At 39.4% G+C, this 16,739-nt stretch overlaps 1 protein-coding gene across 1 annotated transcript in view; it reads left to right on the forward strand.

The window, feature by feature from the left end:
* The window catches only part of LOC109914703 (potassium voltage-gated channel subfamily KQT member 1), a 337,079-nt gene that overhangs the window by 246,482 nt on the left and 73,858 nt on the right, over positions 1-16,739 (forward strand). The window contains exons 9-11 of the mRNA XM_048607164.1: positions 2,572-2,688; positions 2,995-3,142; positions 16,529-16,652. Coding sequence (XP_048463121.1) covers positions 2,572-2,688; positions 2,995-3,142; positions 16,529-16,652 — 389 coding nt within the window. The remainder of the gene's footprint in view (positions 1-2,571; positions 2,689-2,994; positions 3,143-16,528; positions 16,653-16,739) is intronic.

Here is a 16,739-nt window from a genome sequence, read left to right on the forward strand (position 1 = left end):
TTTTGAAAAATTATGTTTAATTTTGGGTGAATAATATGATTACTCCGAAGAAGAAGGTGTACAGTAATTTCATTTTAGCTCTAAGTTCAAACAGACTCATTTTGCCAGTTGTAAGCACCTTAGCCCAAAGTATGAGAGTCATAAATTTATGGAGTAGCTGTAGATGCTGTGAAAAGAAGGATAATGTTTCTTTGATTCTTCTGATCTGATGTTCCCCCACCTCACTCATTAAACTGTAAAACAAAACCTGGCAAAGATTGATTCTTAAAAAAAACCCACTGCTATTTTTGATTGGTAGACAACTAGATGTAGCATTTTCCTCGAACCAGTTCAATACAGTTATTTTGAATTCAAACTGCTTGTGCATTTTATGACATATCTCTATAGCTATTTCATCCTGTGCGTGTCCCTGAACCCAGATTTTGTGGTCCAGACATAGTGACACCACAATTGTACAACAAGACCCCCAAATTATTTTTAATCAGCTGTGTTCAGGCATGTTTTGGCACACTTCTAGGGTAGGTGTTACTTGAACCCAGACCTTTTGGCTCAGAGATAGGGACACTAACATTGTGTCACATGTTTGTTGATAAACGTTTTTCGAAGGACTATTTGTGATGAATGCTTGGCAGCATTTCAAAAGTTTCAATTATTTCAGCAATGGGATTCTGAATGTCAGCTTAGAGATACTTTTAAAAGATTAGGGGCACAAACAGATTGTTTGTTTGCTATTAAATGAGATTAAACACTTCAGATTTAAAAGGTTTCATGCTTTATGCAAGGAATTTTCTCACTATTATGTTTGTATAGCAAGAGCTGTATTAGATATTTAGAAGTTTATTTTATTTTGTCCCCACGCAGTTCCTGAAGTTTGCCCTTGTAGATACTGTACGAGTTGGCACTGAGTTGGTTTGGTGGGTGAGTGGTGAGGGTTAGAGGGCACATCATCTTTTAAAACAACAAGGACAAAGTCCTACAGAACAGATATGGGCCTTTTTCCCCAGCCTGCCTTGATATTTGCTTGACCTTAATGACCTCCTGGTGACTACTTTCAGATTTGACAGTGCCCAACCTCACCTCTCACCTCTTCCCCCACCCACACCAGCCTGTTAATTTGTGATTTTCTTTTACCAAGGTGGGTCTTGCGAGCGTGGAATTATCCTGACTTATACCACCCACGTTGGTAGCCAAAATTAGACTCAGAAATCCAATGTAAATCAAATTTGTATATGTTACAAAGTCAATGGAATCAAAAAATATGCTCAGTAATAAAATTTAAAAATATGTATATGGATAGAACAATGGGTAATTGAAATTAGTTACAGAAATTGTATAAAGTGGATCCTATTGAAGGAGAAATAAGCAACATGTAAATTCTAGGAATCTGCATGAAACAGTCAAAGATAAAGTTGAAAGAATCCTAAACTTCATTTTAGATTTAATACTGAACATATCTTCAACACAGCATTGATTTCAATAAATCGGTCGACTGCTGAATTACAGAATTAAACACACGAGACAGAGGAATTTATAGTTAAACCATTCAGTATTCTAGAGTAATGGATCCAGTTCTGAGCACTGAGGTACAAGGGTCAAGAGGCATATGTTGGAGACACCACAAAAAGAGCCACAAAACAGATTCTGTTGCTCAATCTATCAAAAAAAAGAGAATCTCAGAGTCTGGGCCTTGAATGGTAAAATTTGAGAAGTAATCTTTGAGATGTCCAGAATAATTAAGCAAAAGACAGGGTACATCCAGGCAATTACCTTAAATTAAATTGCAAGAGTCTAACAAGAATTCACAGGTTCAAAATGGTGGCTTTTCAACTCTTTTGATTCTATTGTATTGAATTGTTGGTTGCTGGTCCACATTTGATGGATGTGTCGGCTGTCAGATTCAGTAGGCCTCTTTCAACTTTGATTTTCGGTATTTCAACTCAATTCTTCGGAATGCGTAAATTTATGATTGATGTCAGGAAATTCTTCCCTTAAAGATTGGATCAGTGTATAGAGTGGAGTGCTGGAAGGAATAGTTGAGGCGAAACTTCGGAACTCATTTAAGGACTGACAGAATGCTGCAATAAGGGAAAATTAGAGTCATCAGAATTGAGGAACTGAAATGGACTGAGTGACCTTTCCTGATCTCAAACTATAAATGAGTTAGCATTCAGAGAGAAATATGTGCACTATTATTTGATGTTTTGCTGTGTTTGGCAAAATCACAAGCCTAGCTACATGTTGTATTTATTTTTGACTCATGAAGTTTTTCAATGACTTTGAATCTCGTGGGTCTATTCGCTACATTAGTGGAATGGATGAACCAATGAAACAGAAAGTTGATGCTCAACTGTGCAGACTTATTTGGCTTTACAAACTTTTAGCCACATGATAACAAATTTGTTCATTCTGAAACTTTCAACAAATTGTGTCAAGTTGGTTAAGGGCCTGAAAATCAGCTTGTGTCACAAGTAGGTGTACTGTAGTGCTTTTGCTCAATGACTAATTCACCAGAAATATTTAAGCTCATCCAAAAAGACAGTTTAAACAGCATTAGAGTTTTATTCCTTTCAGACATCATGGAGATGCCACGCAGCAGAAAACTATGAATCTGCAACATGGAAAATATATGTCCGACAGCCTGTCAGTGCATATGCTCCATCTCCAAGTCCAAAGTCAAAGAAATTACCGGTAATTGCATGCTTTCCCTACCTCTTTCTTTTCTTTAAATTATCTCCACCTTTCTAATGTTTTTATTTCTTTTAGAATTTGCACTATTTTTCTTGATTTTCAAGCACATTAGTAGGCAGCTAGCTATGGCTTTGACAAACTTGATCTTCATTTCTACCTCTCAAGGTCTCATGATTCTGCATGTACACAGTGGTGTGAGCCTTGACTCTAGGTGTTCAAACCGACCATGTTGTTCAAACTTTGACATCCTTCTTGCCAGCCTGGCGTTAGCGTTTTACATAAGTGGCTAACTGCTTGCACTTTCAGGGCAAAAGAAAGAAGCCCAAGATTGATAAAGACAACGGACTGAACTCCGAGAAATCATTGAATGTGCCTAACATCACATATGACTATGTCGCTGACAAGGATGACCGAAAATCTGAAAACTCAAACATCGATGGATGTGATTCATCAGGTAGGGGAGAGAAATGAATGACGTTTAACAACTCCTGATCCATTGGCTGGTCTGACAAAACATTTCTCCTGTACAATAGGGAGACAGCCTACTGCGTCTTAACGAACTTGCACAGAAGGGGTTCATTGCAAAAGGGCCTGTGGACCCTTTAGATCAGAGTTTCCAACAACATGGTTGAAATTCTTTTGTTAGCTAATGGTATGCAGGAACACAGAACGAAGGGTAGAAATTGAAATTGAGGTTGAAATGAGCCATTGTCTCGTTGAATGTTCTAGCAGGCTCAAGAAACTAATTAGTCCTCCTGAGTTTCCAGTGTTACTGTGTAAACAGTGGTTTCAGAAAAAAATGTTGCTCCAGTTTTTTTTTAAACTCACAAACTTGTGCTACCTTTTTGAAAAACTGTTTGACCTATGCCTGTCTTTGCAGGTAAGTCAGGACTATCCTGAATGCAGTTCAGTGACCATGAAAATTTGAAGTGTAATAGTAAGTTAAAAGATAAAGATAAGAGAGAACAATTTATGCAATCAAATAACCAATTTGCTAAAATACAGGGCCTTGCTGCTATCCATTGAAATGTCACTAAAGATATTATGGCCGAATGAATTCTGATTTAACATTGCAATCTTGGGTTCTTTACTAATATTGACTAAAAGTAGCTACAGCAGCAGTATGAGAACACTTTTGAAAAAAAAAGTTCCAAAAATTAAAATATTAAATTCACATGTAATTTGATCACTTAAGAAGCTGTTTTTTAATTACACAGGCCTTTGACCAATGCAAAATCCACTGAACATCTGAGTAATGACCTTATCTGGAAAATGTATCAAAGGAATTTGATAACTGTAAACAAAGCAGACTTATGGCATGTAGTTATCACAACTTATCGAGTTATTTTAATTAAACTCGATAGTCACCAAATAAATGTCAGGTGAATAGATGGAATTGAGAAGAAATAAAATTATATCTGACCTGTCCGCTGTGTTTAGCAAGACTGAGAGAATGGGGTAGATTGTCAACCTTCCAGCTTGGTGTAAAGCTGGCACCATGGAATGGGCCATTTATTGTTGATGCAATCTGATTGTCATTGCCATGGAAATGAAGATTTTCCTGTCTCTGCAATGGTCACTTGATCTTCAGTAGCTATGCTATGCATGGGCAAGAAGTTGAAAATTGACTTAATATGCATGTCCTACAATTGTTTCACCTTAAATTAATATTGTGAAGCAAAGCGTCAATTATCTGGGAATTAAAGAAGAACGCAGAGGAGCAGGATTATTGTTTCATTCCACTTAACATGTTTTCAGGAACCAAATATTTCAAAGCCGAGGAAGTTGTTTTTATTATCTAGGACAGCTACACAAAATGAAAGTGACTCCTCTCTATTTGTTTTATGGAAACAAATAAATGTATATTTTTTAATGACTCTGGAAGTAATATTATGTGATACTGCCACAGAAACATGGAATACATTCCCTTGAAACTTCATTGTGTTAAATAAACACTCCTGTTCCCCACTAAAATAGTGAACAATCCAATGCATTAAACATGTGAATAATTTTACTTCATGCCCTTCGTTTCGGGGCTACATTTTCACTATCGTGGAGAATTCTACCAGGTATTCCAAAGGAATCCTCTACAAGAACAATCCCACATGTTCTAGCCTTTATCCCCTTGAGGTTTGTTAATGCTGCATTTATTCACGAAATTCTAGCAAATGCATTTTCTAGTATGTAATCTGATTTTTATACACATTATTTGTGACTGTCAACTTTGCAAATTTGGGCGGAGCTATTTTTCAGTTTTTCCTTTACATTGACAAGAAGAAAACAGCTTTATACATTGAAACCAGATTTTTAGTTATTTTGGAGAGTAGCCTGACTCTACTTAGTTGCTAATTTCTATGGATATGGAGATTGGTATGAGAAGCCAACAGATCAAATTTCTCACCCCAATTCGCTTCCAATTGATGTTGGAACAACATTTCTAAAATATTAGTGATCCAAAATTGAATTAGGAAAACGCGGTGCGAAAGACATCTAAGAAAACTAAAGCAAATAGATAATGATAATGTTGGCTGATGGAAAGATTATGAAAATAACCCTTACCAAGTATAGTTTCATTAAAATCTAGAATTCAAACAGACCATTTTGTGTAACAAATCGGGAATGCAGTTAGTTGGATCCTATGTTTGTGTATCTAATTCCGTCTCCGTATGAGTGAAGATCACAGAACAAAACGTTAGGTGGCTTTATTTGGAGTATTCATATGATATAAATATGTACTTTACAAATTTTGTTGTGAAAAGGTTCATCCAAGTGTAGAATGTGAGAGATTTTGTTTATGTTATATCCTTGATGTCTTGGGGCTGGTGATGTCTCACCTTGTGATAAATATGTAGAAAATTACAACTAATATTTAACTAATCGCCCAATTGAGAAAAGCTGCAGATTGCAAAAGCAATGGAGATGAAGTTAAATAGAAGTTAAGTGAGAGTTGATTGGTTTGAACTAGATGGTAATAGCTAAGGTAGAAGAGATATGAGGAGGAAAATTGGCATATGTTTGCCACAATAGATTAAGTAAGAGAGTAGGCATAGTGGGGTGAGTGAATGGGTAGGTGTTGGGGAAATAGATAAAGCAAAGAAAAACAAAGAGGTTGTGGACATGAATTAAACAAGTCAACCACAAACAAGTATGAATGAGGAAAGAAGCAAGGAAGCAGAGGTTACAGAAGGAGCAAAATAATTGTCAATCTCACCAAACTTAACCAAATCTAAGATATTTTATCAGGACAATTTGAAGTGCGGTTAACATTAACCCATTATTTTTGTCTTTTTTGCTCTATTTCAAATCAATGGGATGAACTTTTGCTGTCATTTCATAAAAAAGATGAGAACTTTGTAACGAAATGACTGTTATTGCTGAGGTTGGAATACTTCAAGTGACTGAAATTGCAAACATGTTATAATATTTTGAGTATATGCAACTTTATACTATTTTCTCTGACTTTTTCTATCTTTCTCTGTCTATTTGACACCTCCATCTGTAACCTCTCTCCCACTTCTGCAAGTATACAGGAAAAACAAAGATGTTGAAAACAACTGGTAAGTTATTAGCTGGTGTGCACTGTTGTTGTAGACATGCTTGTGTTGTTTTTAAACTTCGGACTTGCCAGTGATGTGGTAATGCTGTTGGTGATGTTTCTTGTAACTATTGTCTTGGTGATTAGCTTAGTGTAGAGAACTAGAAACCTGCAAATTTTAGACACCAAACTGAGTGAACCACATGAAGCATGCTTGGGTTTGTAAATTAATTTGTTGTGTGATTTTTGTGTATTGTTGTTAAGAACAAATATTGACTGCAGTAAAGGGCTACGACATGGAGGTAATATATTTGGCAGAGAGGATGATATAGAACTGAATTAGTATTCCACTCAAAGTTGGAAGAGGCATTACTTAGCTAGTATGCGTGAAGCTGGAAAAGCACAGCAGGTCAGACAGCTGATGAAGGGTTTTGGCCCAAAACATTGACTTTCCTGCTCCTGAAGGGTTTCGGCCCAAAACATTGACTTTCCTGCTCCTCAGATGCTGTCTGACCTGCTGTGCCTTTCCAGCTTCACATCTAAAGTCTCTGATTTCCAGCATCTGCAGTCCTTACTGTCTCCAAGTCACTTAGCTAATTTTACTGCCCAAAACTGGTGTCAGTATTTGCGATATTATGCTAGTATTTTTTCCTTTAGAAAGAGGAAATAATCCACTTCCCTATAAACTGCTCAGTTTGGCCATGATACATTCGGATGGTCCAACTCCCATTTACGCCATGGAGTCATCCAAAATGGAAATAAAACTCTGATGACATGGAAAAACACAGTTCTTGTTCTATTCTCATGGCTACCTTCCTTGAGGATTAGGTATTAAACTTAATACGTCAAATCTATTGCATCAGTCTTTTGGGGGAAACCAGGGAACACCAGAATTTGATAGAGGCCATAATGAACTGATTGTGATTTAAAAATGGCTCTCCTTAAAGAGCTTCCAACCATAATATTTTTTTCCTCCTTGTTAATACTGCTTACCAGAGACAGATAGCGATGAGCCATCATCACATCACCGTCGCCCCATCCTTATGGTCAGTTGACTTTGCAAAAGCTGGTCTCACCATCAGGAGCAATTTGAAGACTGGTTCTTCTCTCTCCCTGCAGATCTTGGTCTATGAAGCTGTGATTCCCTCTCTCTTACACAGATTGACATAATTCTGAAAACTGTACATTTGCTAAATCTTCCATCATGCTATTGTTTTGTGTTGCTTGCCTGAGATTACTTTCGGAATGTGAATTTTCCTCAGTCATTTGCATGCAAGGTTTTGTTCCAAGGGCAATATGTATATGATTATTGACAACTTGAAACATTATATACTGTATATATATGAAAAATGGGATCAACCTGTTCAATCACAAGGAAAAGCTCCCATGTATTGATACTTGTTTCTTGATTTGCCTCTTTCCTTTATGCTGTCTCATTTCAAATTGTATAATGATAAGAATCGAATGGATTGAAGTGCAAAAAAAGCATTTCCTTCTGGGCAGGTATGAAGAAACTCTTTTTATTCTTTAATCTTAAAAGTGATGCTGTCTTTTTTTTTCTTCTCATTTCCTCTGATTCCGTCTCTGGCTGGTGGTCAAGTTCGCCAGCATTCTTGGGCTTCCTTTACTCCAATCTATTCCTGCAGCTTTCCTTCTCCTCAAGGTAATATCTGAGTTGGGTGAAATCATTTGATTTGATTTGATTCCAATAGAAACTTTAACCTTCATTGATCTCGTACAATGCAATGTTCCCACACCCTGAATAATTGAGAAAAATTTAGCTTGTAACTGGTGCTGAGAGACCAAGATGCAACTGCAGCACAAGATTTCCTGATGTTAAGATTCTCCCTCCATAGCTCAAATTATATGGTATGCTGAACAATGGTTCTTCCGCAAATTATCAGGTAACAGAAAGCCCAATAATTTTCAGTCCACATTAGTTTGCTAGTTTGCAAATGTAGATCAATGGAAGATTGAAGCTATTTGGGATTAAAGTCTCCACTCTCGAGATTAGAAATGAAAAAAAATTTGATATTATTGATATAGAAACCTATTGGATTTGGAAGACACCCAAAGTTTTCAGAAAAGGAATTATTAATGTTTTCTAAGTATAGTTGGTTGTCGTCCAACACCACTAAGCATGATGAAGGATTATTCAGTGTCTCTCTGTTGGATTGTCTAAGGTAGGAAGGCCAGTCTGAATACTGGCAGAATTATTCTTTTCCATGAAGCGACATGAAATGATTTGTGTCTACCTAGATCAGTGGAACAGACCGCGGTTTATCATCTCATTCATATAATTGATAGTTATTTTTTAAAATCTACACTGTTCATGTTACTGGCTATTTAACGCTGAAATTTTCCAGGAAACTCATTCACTTTTACTGGAATGTAAGAGCAAGGAGAAATCAGTGTAAATATTTGGATCTGTTCTCTTTCTATTTCCCTCCCCCCATCCCAAAGAACACAGAACTTAGACCACAAGGATACCAAGGTCCCTTTGTAAATCAATGTTTCCCAAACTATCGCCATTGGCATTCTGCTCTTCATAACAAAGTGGACAACTGCATACTCATCCACATTATGCTGTATAGAATCAGAATGCCTACAATGTGGAAACAGGCCCTTCAGCCCAACAAGTCTATACTGACCCTCAGAGCATCCCACCCAGATTTATCCTCCTATAACCCACCTAACCTACACATCCCTGGACACTACGGGCAACTTAGGATGGCCAATCCACCTAAACTGCACATCTTTGGACTGTGGGAGGAAACCAGAGCACCCGGGGAGAATGTGCAAACTCCACACAGACAGTCACCCGAGGGTGGAATTGAACCCAGGTCCCTGGCTCTGTGAGGCAGCGGTGCTAACCACGGAGCCGCCATGCTGCCCTGAACCACTGAGCCAATGTGCTGCCCCGTATCTGCCATGCATCAACTCAACTTGTCTAAATTGTCCTGAAGACTTCTCTACAATCTCCTCACTACTCAATCCCACCCAATTTCATGTCATTGGCTAATGTGGAAATATTAATTTTGATTTCCTCATTTTAATCTTTGATATATATTGCAATTGGGGTTCAAGCACTGATCTCCATGGTGCCCCACTTGTCACTGCCTTCCGCTCCGAAAATGACCTAACTATTCCTACTTCCTCTTTCCTGTCTGCTACCCAATTCTTAGTCCATGCAAGCGTATTATTGCCAGTTGCATTAATCCTGCCCACTAAACTGGGATGGCTGGGTGGCTCAGTGATTAGCTCTTCTGTCTCACAGCACCAGGGACCTGGTTTCAGTTCCACTCTCGGGTAACCGTGTGGAGTTTGCATATTCTCCTCGTGTCTATGTGGGTTTCCTCCAGATGCTCTGGTTTCCTCCCACAGTCCAAAGATGTGCAGGTTAGGCTGATAGGCCATGTTAAATTGCCCGATAGTGTCCAGGGATGTGCAGACTATGTGGATTAGCCATGGGAAATACAGGGTTACAGGGATAGGGTAGGGGGATGAGTCTGGGTCAGATGCTCTTCGGAGGGTCGATGTGGACTTATGGCCTGCTTCCACACTGTCGGGATTCAATGGAACTCTAATGTGGGACCTTATTAAAACCTTTTTGAAAATCCAAATACAGCACATTTGGGCAATTTGAGTGAGTGGCAAGTGCATGGCAGATGAAGTGTAATGTGAATAAATATGAGGTTATCCACTTTGGTAGCAAAAACAGGAAGGCAGATTATTATCTGAATGGTGATGGATTGGGAAAGGGGGAGGTGCAACAAGATCTGGGTACCAGTTGCTGAAAATAATATGCAGGTATGGCAGGCAGTGAAGAAGGCAAATTGTGTATTGGCCCTTGTAGCAAGAGAATTTGAGTGCAGGAATAGGGATGCACTCCTGCAATTGTATGGGGCCTTGGTGAAACCGCACCTGGAATATTATGTGTAGTTTTAGCCTCTTCATCTTCTTCATGGAGAAAGTGCAAAAAAAATTTATGTTTTACAAAAATTTGATTTCTGAGATAGCAGGGCTGATATATGAACAGAAACTGGATTGGTTAGGACTATATGCACTCGAGTTTATTAGAATGAGGGAGGGAATTCATGGAAACCCACAAAGCTCTAACAGGACTAGACAGGGTAAACATTGGAAGGAAGTTCCCGATGACCAGGGAGTCCAGAACCAGAGGTCACGGCCTAAGGATAAAGGGTAGGCCATTTAGGACTGAGATGAGGAGAAATGTTTTCACCTGGAGATCGGTGAACCTGTGGAATTCTCTACCACAGAAAATGGTTGAGGACAATACACTGAACTTTTTCAAGAAGGAGTTAGATATAGTTCTTAGGTCTAAAGGGATCGAAGGATATGGGGGAAGAAAGCGGAAACAGAGTACTGAGTTGGATCATCAACCGTGACCACATTAAATAGCAAAGCAGGCTCAAAGGGCTGAATGGCCTCCTCCTGCTCCTATATGCCAAGTTTCTACATCCATGAGTTCTTCTCCACTATACTACTGGTTGCATCCTCAAAAAAAACTTCAGTAGGTTGGTCAAAAACCATTTCCCTTTCACGAATCCTTGTTGACTGAGACGATACACAGTGTCCTATTATCACATCTTTTACAATAGACTCCACCATTTTCCCTGCTGTTAATATTAAACTAATGGGTCTGTAATTCCTCATTTACTTCTGTCTTCATTTTAAAAAAAAACCTGGGATTATATTGGCCATCCTCCAATCTGCTAGGATTATTCCAGACTCTACAGAATTTTGGAAGGCAGAAACCAACACTCCTTTTATTTCTAAGGCAGCTCCGTTTGTACTCTGGGATGTAGATCATCAGGCCCTGGAGATTTATCAGCTTTCAGTCCTTTTTCTTAACTAATACAAATTTCTTTCAATTCTTCCTTCCCAATACACTCTTGCTTTCCTAACATTTCTGAGAGATTCTTTGTGTTATCTTCCTGAAAACAGAACTAAAGTAGTAGTTTAATTGCTTTGTCATTTTGTGGTGTACCATAGTCATTACAAATGTACGTTCAATCAGGATCATAAATACCCAAAGTTTCAGAGCAAACTATTGTCAAACACTTATCAGTGTACCTTTGAAAAATCTCCTACCTTGCCCCTTTGCTTCTGCCTTTCATATCTCTCTCACACAGACAGGTTCCATTTATATTCATGTGTTTCATTAGTGATCTGGAACTTCATCAGTAAACCACATCTACCACATTACCTTTAGCTATATTGCCTCTTATTTCTTCAAAGAATTTCATAAGTTTGGCCAAATACAGATTGATATTTAGAAGTTCATCACAAGTATACTGGGGATAATTTTAACCAACCCTATTATGATTGCAAACACATTAGGGCTAAATAGGCAAATTTGCAAAACTTGGCCCTAACCCATTGTGCGTGTGACTGTTTCTATTTGTCTACTTTTAACTATGCAATTTTTGGAGCATCTGAGTAAACTGCCTTAAACAAGGTAAAATAAGACTTTGTATAAAATAAATGAGCAAAGTCAGTGTGTCTGAAAAGCAGGTCAAGTGCCATATTCAAATACTAGTAAATCTATGATATTTTGGCAATAATTTGAATTTACCACTGGGCCAGTGAGGTTTTCCAGAATTCATGAAACCCAGCAGGTAAAGAAAAGCAGAAGCAATTGAGTCCACTGGATAAGTGTCCCTTTACGGTACTGTTCGTAGGACCAGGAGGAGCAGTAATGTGTTCGCCTTCTCTCCCAGCAACTCAACTGAGTCTTCAGCTACAATAAGCCAACTCTAATCTCTTCCAGTTTTCTTCCTTCCTCATTTGCTGGACAAAATATCCATCCCCACTGTCCCTCAGCAACCTGAGATGTCTCCAGATGCTTGGAAGTCAATTCCAATGGTCGTTGGCTGTGGCTTTGTACCACTGGAGCGCTTGACTTTTAACTGGCTAGATTGTCAGTCTGGTTAGCTGTCAGATGGGAAACAGGATAGCAAAATAACGACGACATCCTGCCATTAAATTTGGCATGTACCCATTGTTTCGAACTGTCACCTGAAGGCACTTATTTTGCAGCTGTATTTTGTTACCTGACAGAATAGTATAGTGAGCCGGATAAACGTTACAACACTGCTTATTGTGTTTATTGTGGAAGTAAGGATATATGTGATCCAAATCTCGTGGCTCAGAAAATTGAACTATGTTGTGCCGTGAATGAAGTTACTGCCTGAATTGGAAAGCCTGCATGATGAGACTGACCCCGACCTTTTTGAAAGGAATTTATGAACATGGAAATAGTTGTCTCATACTGAGGTCGAAGGGAGTACTCCGTATGTGATTAAAATTAATGGGAAGGTCCAGTCAGGTGAATGTTCTGTTTGTGAACTAAATATAAAAAGTTCTGAATTTCTCTTTTCGTTTTGTTCCTGTAAATATGCTCAGTGTATTACAATGAAATAACAAAAGGCCTGTAACTGAAACATATTTGGTACTTTTTAAGGTCCTTTAGAAGATAGGAAGAATAGGTATAAGCACAATGTGACATACATGTTCTGTGTCTGAATAGCATTAGACAACTAGAAGTGTTGAGCATTTGAATAAATTTTATGGTCCGGGTAGAGCAGCAAATGTTATATCGCTGGGAAATATCTTCTCCTCTAGCACAATCAATTTCAATCAAAAAATTGCAGCAGCATATTTTCTTTAGGCATGAAGTTGAATGACAGAGTAGGGGGTGACCAGGCTTTAAGTATTTTTCCTCCATTGATCAAAGTAGATTTTTAGTTTGTACACTAGTGAATTGGTGGCACATTTTACATCTTTTCCCATTCTTATTTCAATGCATGTTCCCCGTAGGTAGGAAATGGGATACAATATTGAGCCTTCCTTTGAACGTAGATATTTTCAAAAGAGATTTCCCTCTTTGTGTGCCTGGGTGGAGCCTCAATGCCTGGTAGCTGTCTAACAAAGTTTGTTTCACTTTGTGAAGCTGTACAAAACAGTTTTCTCTCCTCAGACAGTGACTCATAGTGAGGCGTACTCCTTTGCACCTACAGCCCTCTGTTAATGCCAAGAGTGCCCCCCACCACTACTAGCACCAACTCCCTTTTTCTTTTCAGCCTAATGATTGCCCTATGTGTTGGAACATAACAAGCACATCTGTCCTTGTCTCAACCTGATGTTCATACCGCATTTGGGGTAAACTTTCCTTTTCAGCAACGATGGAATGGGCAGTGGAAATAGACTGAAGTTGATCCATTTTCTGCCATACTGGACGTGACTCTCCACCTCACCATTTGCAGATGGGATCACTGGAGGTTGGGAGTGGAAATCTTAATGGAGTTTCTGCCCTTTAATATGAGGCTATAAAGGTTACTGTTTTCACTTGTATTTGTTAACATAGTATAAGCAAGGGTTTGAAGCCTTTGTTTACCAAGTCAGTTTGGCTGTTTGGGAATGCTTTGCTTTGATTTGTAAAAATAAAAGATGCACATTTCATTTTGCGCACACTCCATGAAACATCATTGCAATCTGTCAAGGCCATCCGTTGTGTTTCTGGTCTGATAAACCTCCCTTCACTTTGGAATGGGGATGGTTGTGCTTGTGTATGGTGAAGTATTAAATAACTATTAAATTGCCCTGTGGATACATTAGGTTTCCCTTTTCAGCATTGTGGCATGGACCATTATGTTTCCTTTAGCTAATGGTGGCAATTGAGATTTATCTCCTTGTCCTTTACTGCCCAGGCTAGCCGTGAAGGTTCATCAGAGGTGAGTGCTGCTTTATTGTTGGAATTGGCTGATGACCAAGTTCTTTCTCAGAGAGAGGTCACCAACCTCAGAAGCCTCAACACAAGATAACCCTTGCCTTGATTTCTGAGAATACGTCTTAAAAATTCGCTTAAAATATTTAATTATGAGTCTACTGTATGCAAGCAAGCAATGTGCAGAAACCAAGCCCAAATTTTCTGGTTCTGGATAGTTGGAGACTGGATGTATCAGGCAAAATGTGCCTCAGGACCCTGTGGTAGCTCTGATGCTCTGACTTTGTTGGAATTGCCCAAGCCATTTAAACTTCTGATGGGCAATTCCCCTGCACTTCTTCCACTCTGAAGAAGTCTTCGACTCTGAACTACAGTCAGAGACATCGGAGCATTCTGATTTACCTAAATGGTAATGCAGCAAATGTTTGCCAGATTAAAGCAATGTGGAAATCCTGGGTAATTGAACATATGGCCACCCTCCGTCACCCACACACCCACCCACCACCACCACCTCCACCACGTCCACCACCCCTACCCCCCCACCCCACACAGTCACGACTCCCCCATTGACCTTTTGAATAATTCTTCTGACCTCACAGACAACTCCCAAACCAACCTGACCAGAACCCACGGTCCGAGCAACCCTCCCCCACTCCGATTCAACTAAACTCCACCTCCTTGCCTGACCAATACTCATCCCTGACCTACCTACCCACTCACTTAGCTGCCATCCTACTTGTACCTTATCCGCTCTATCCCCTTACATGAACCAAATTCATTCAGTAAGACACTGGAAAGCAATTTGAATGTCTCAAAGCTTTTCACCTTGGGAATGACCATTTACCAGCATATGGCAGCCTGTGCTTTGTCTTACTCTGATGATCCAATGCTACAAGAAAGGAATTTGATTTAAGCTAGTTTGCTGCATTTCTCAACATTGCATGTCCGAGCGAGAAATGTAATGTACTGTCTAGTTGGAAAGAAATAGGAACAGATGTGGCAATTTGCTGGGGATTGTCACTCCCAGAATATTCAAGCCCTAGTGTTTGCGACTGCCTTGAAGCTGTGCAAATGTTTGCTGTAGCCAGCATGACGCTCCAATAGGCGAAAGCAGCACCCCCGAGTTAGCTGAGCCTAGTTACAGTTCCTATTCTCCGTTCCTTTCTATGGCTGCTTCTGAAAGCGTCTGTTTGATTAACAAAGATCAAGGGTTGGTTTGGGAAGGTGATTATAAGGTTATGTGTGTGTGTTTGGAGAACAGGATTGGGTTTGTCACTAAATAGGCTGCTGACATTCACTATCAAAGCTCATATGTGAATGACGAATGTATGATAAAGATGCTGGAGGATTGCCAATACGAATTCTGAACAAACCACCAACTTTATATGGTCTGGTTAGGGACAAGACCTTTTACTTTTAAACTAGACAAAAGGTAAGACTTACTAGGAGAAAAAAGCCACAAGATTCCACAGTTTTGAACAAGCATGAGGACTTTACTCTACAAGTTAGAACAGTAATACAATCCACAATACATGTACAACTTATTCCTAGCACCCAGAATTAATATGTGATTATATATTGTGATTGAATAATCCACAGCACACATCACATAACAATTGTGATCATGACAGATCCCAAGGACACCTCAGTTACTCTCCTCAGGTGTAAATAATGCAGTGGTTCATCAAATTTCATTAAAATTCACATGATTTCTATTCTTCCCTCTTGATGATCTGGCCTTGAAACTCCTCCCTAAGTGTCTGCTTTGTCACGGTCTACCTTAGCGACTGCTCCTGTTCTAGTTGGTTACCCATCTGTCCTGGTTCATCTTCGGCAGTGTTCCAAAATCTGTAATCCAACTGGCAAAACTCCAGCTTTCATGGATAGCATGCTTCACCAAGCAACACCGCTACTGAATTTTTATTTCCTTGAACTTCAAATTTGCTCAGTTGCATCAAGCAAATGCTGTTTGTGGAGGCCTTTCACTCCGACTCTCAGATATACTGAACCATTAATTGTGCACAGGCATCTTTCAAGTCATTAGTATTTGTTAGGACTTCCCTGGGCCCTCATTACCCAGAACTGTTCAATTGCTGTAGGATTTCCTAGAGTCCTCACTATACAAAGCCTGTGTAGTTCAGCAGCACCCTTAATAGCTCTGCCTACCATCAAGGTTCTGTCTTGTCTTTCCATTTCCAACTCACTGTGATCCCAGAATGCTGTTCAGTAACTTATAAGCCATCCTGTGTTACCTGCTGGAAACTTCACAATTAGTTCCACCCCTATTTTGAGGCAGAATTGCATGTAATTGATTTTGGATCAGCCAAATGTTGCATACCTTTAGTGTTTTCTGTACCCCTAAGTGTCTCCACTGCTTGCTCAGTGCAAGCAAGAGATATATTTGGAGGATTTTGCAGCAAAAACATCCATCAGTGTGAACCACTGCCTTCAGGAGAAGAGAAGGGAAATGTTGTCGGAGACAAATAGTAACTGATGTTGTGTTCTGAAGTGCTTTATCAGACTGATGCTTGTTTTCTCAATATTATTTCTCACAGTGAAGAAATCCCTGGGGATGCTTGATGTGAACAGTGGAGCCTTGTCGAGAGCAAACAGCTATGCCGATGATCTTGATCTCATCGAGGGAGAGCCGGTACTGGCTCCTGTCACACACGTTTCTCAGTAAGTGGGAGTGCTCAGTTGCTGAATTGATGCTGCTGTGGTTCTGGGGCGTGACTTCAGGCACTGGCTCAATAACTGGTCTGGAGT

This window comes from Rhincodon typus, chromosome 17, assembly GCF_021869965.1.
Source record: "Rhincodon typus isolate 14 chromosome 17, sRhiTyp1.1, whole genome shotgun sequence".
Classification (NCBI taxonomy): domain Eukaryota; kingdom Metazoa; phylum Chordata; class Chondrichthyes; order Orectolobiformes; family Rhincodontidae; genus Rhincodon; species Rhincodon typus.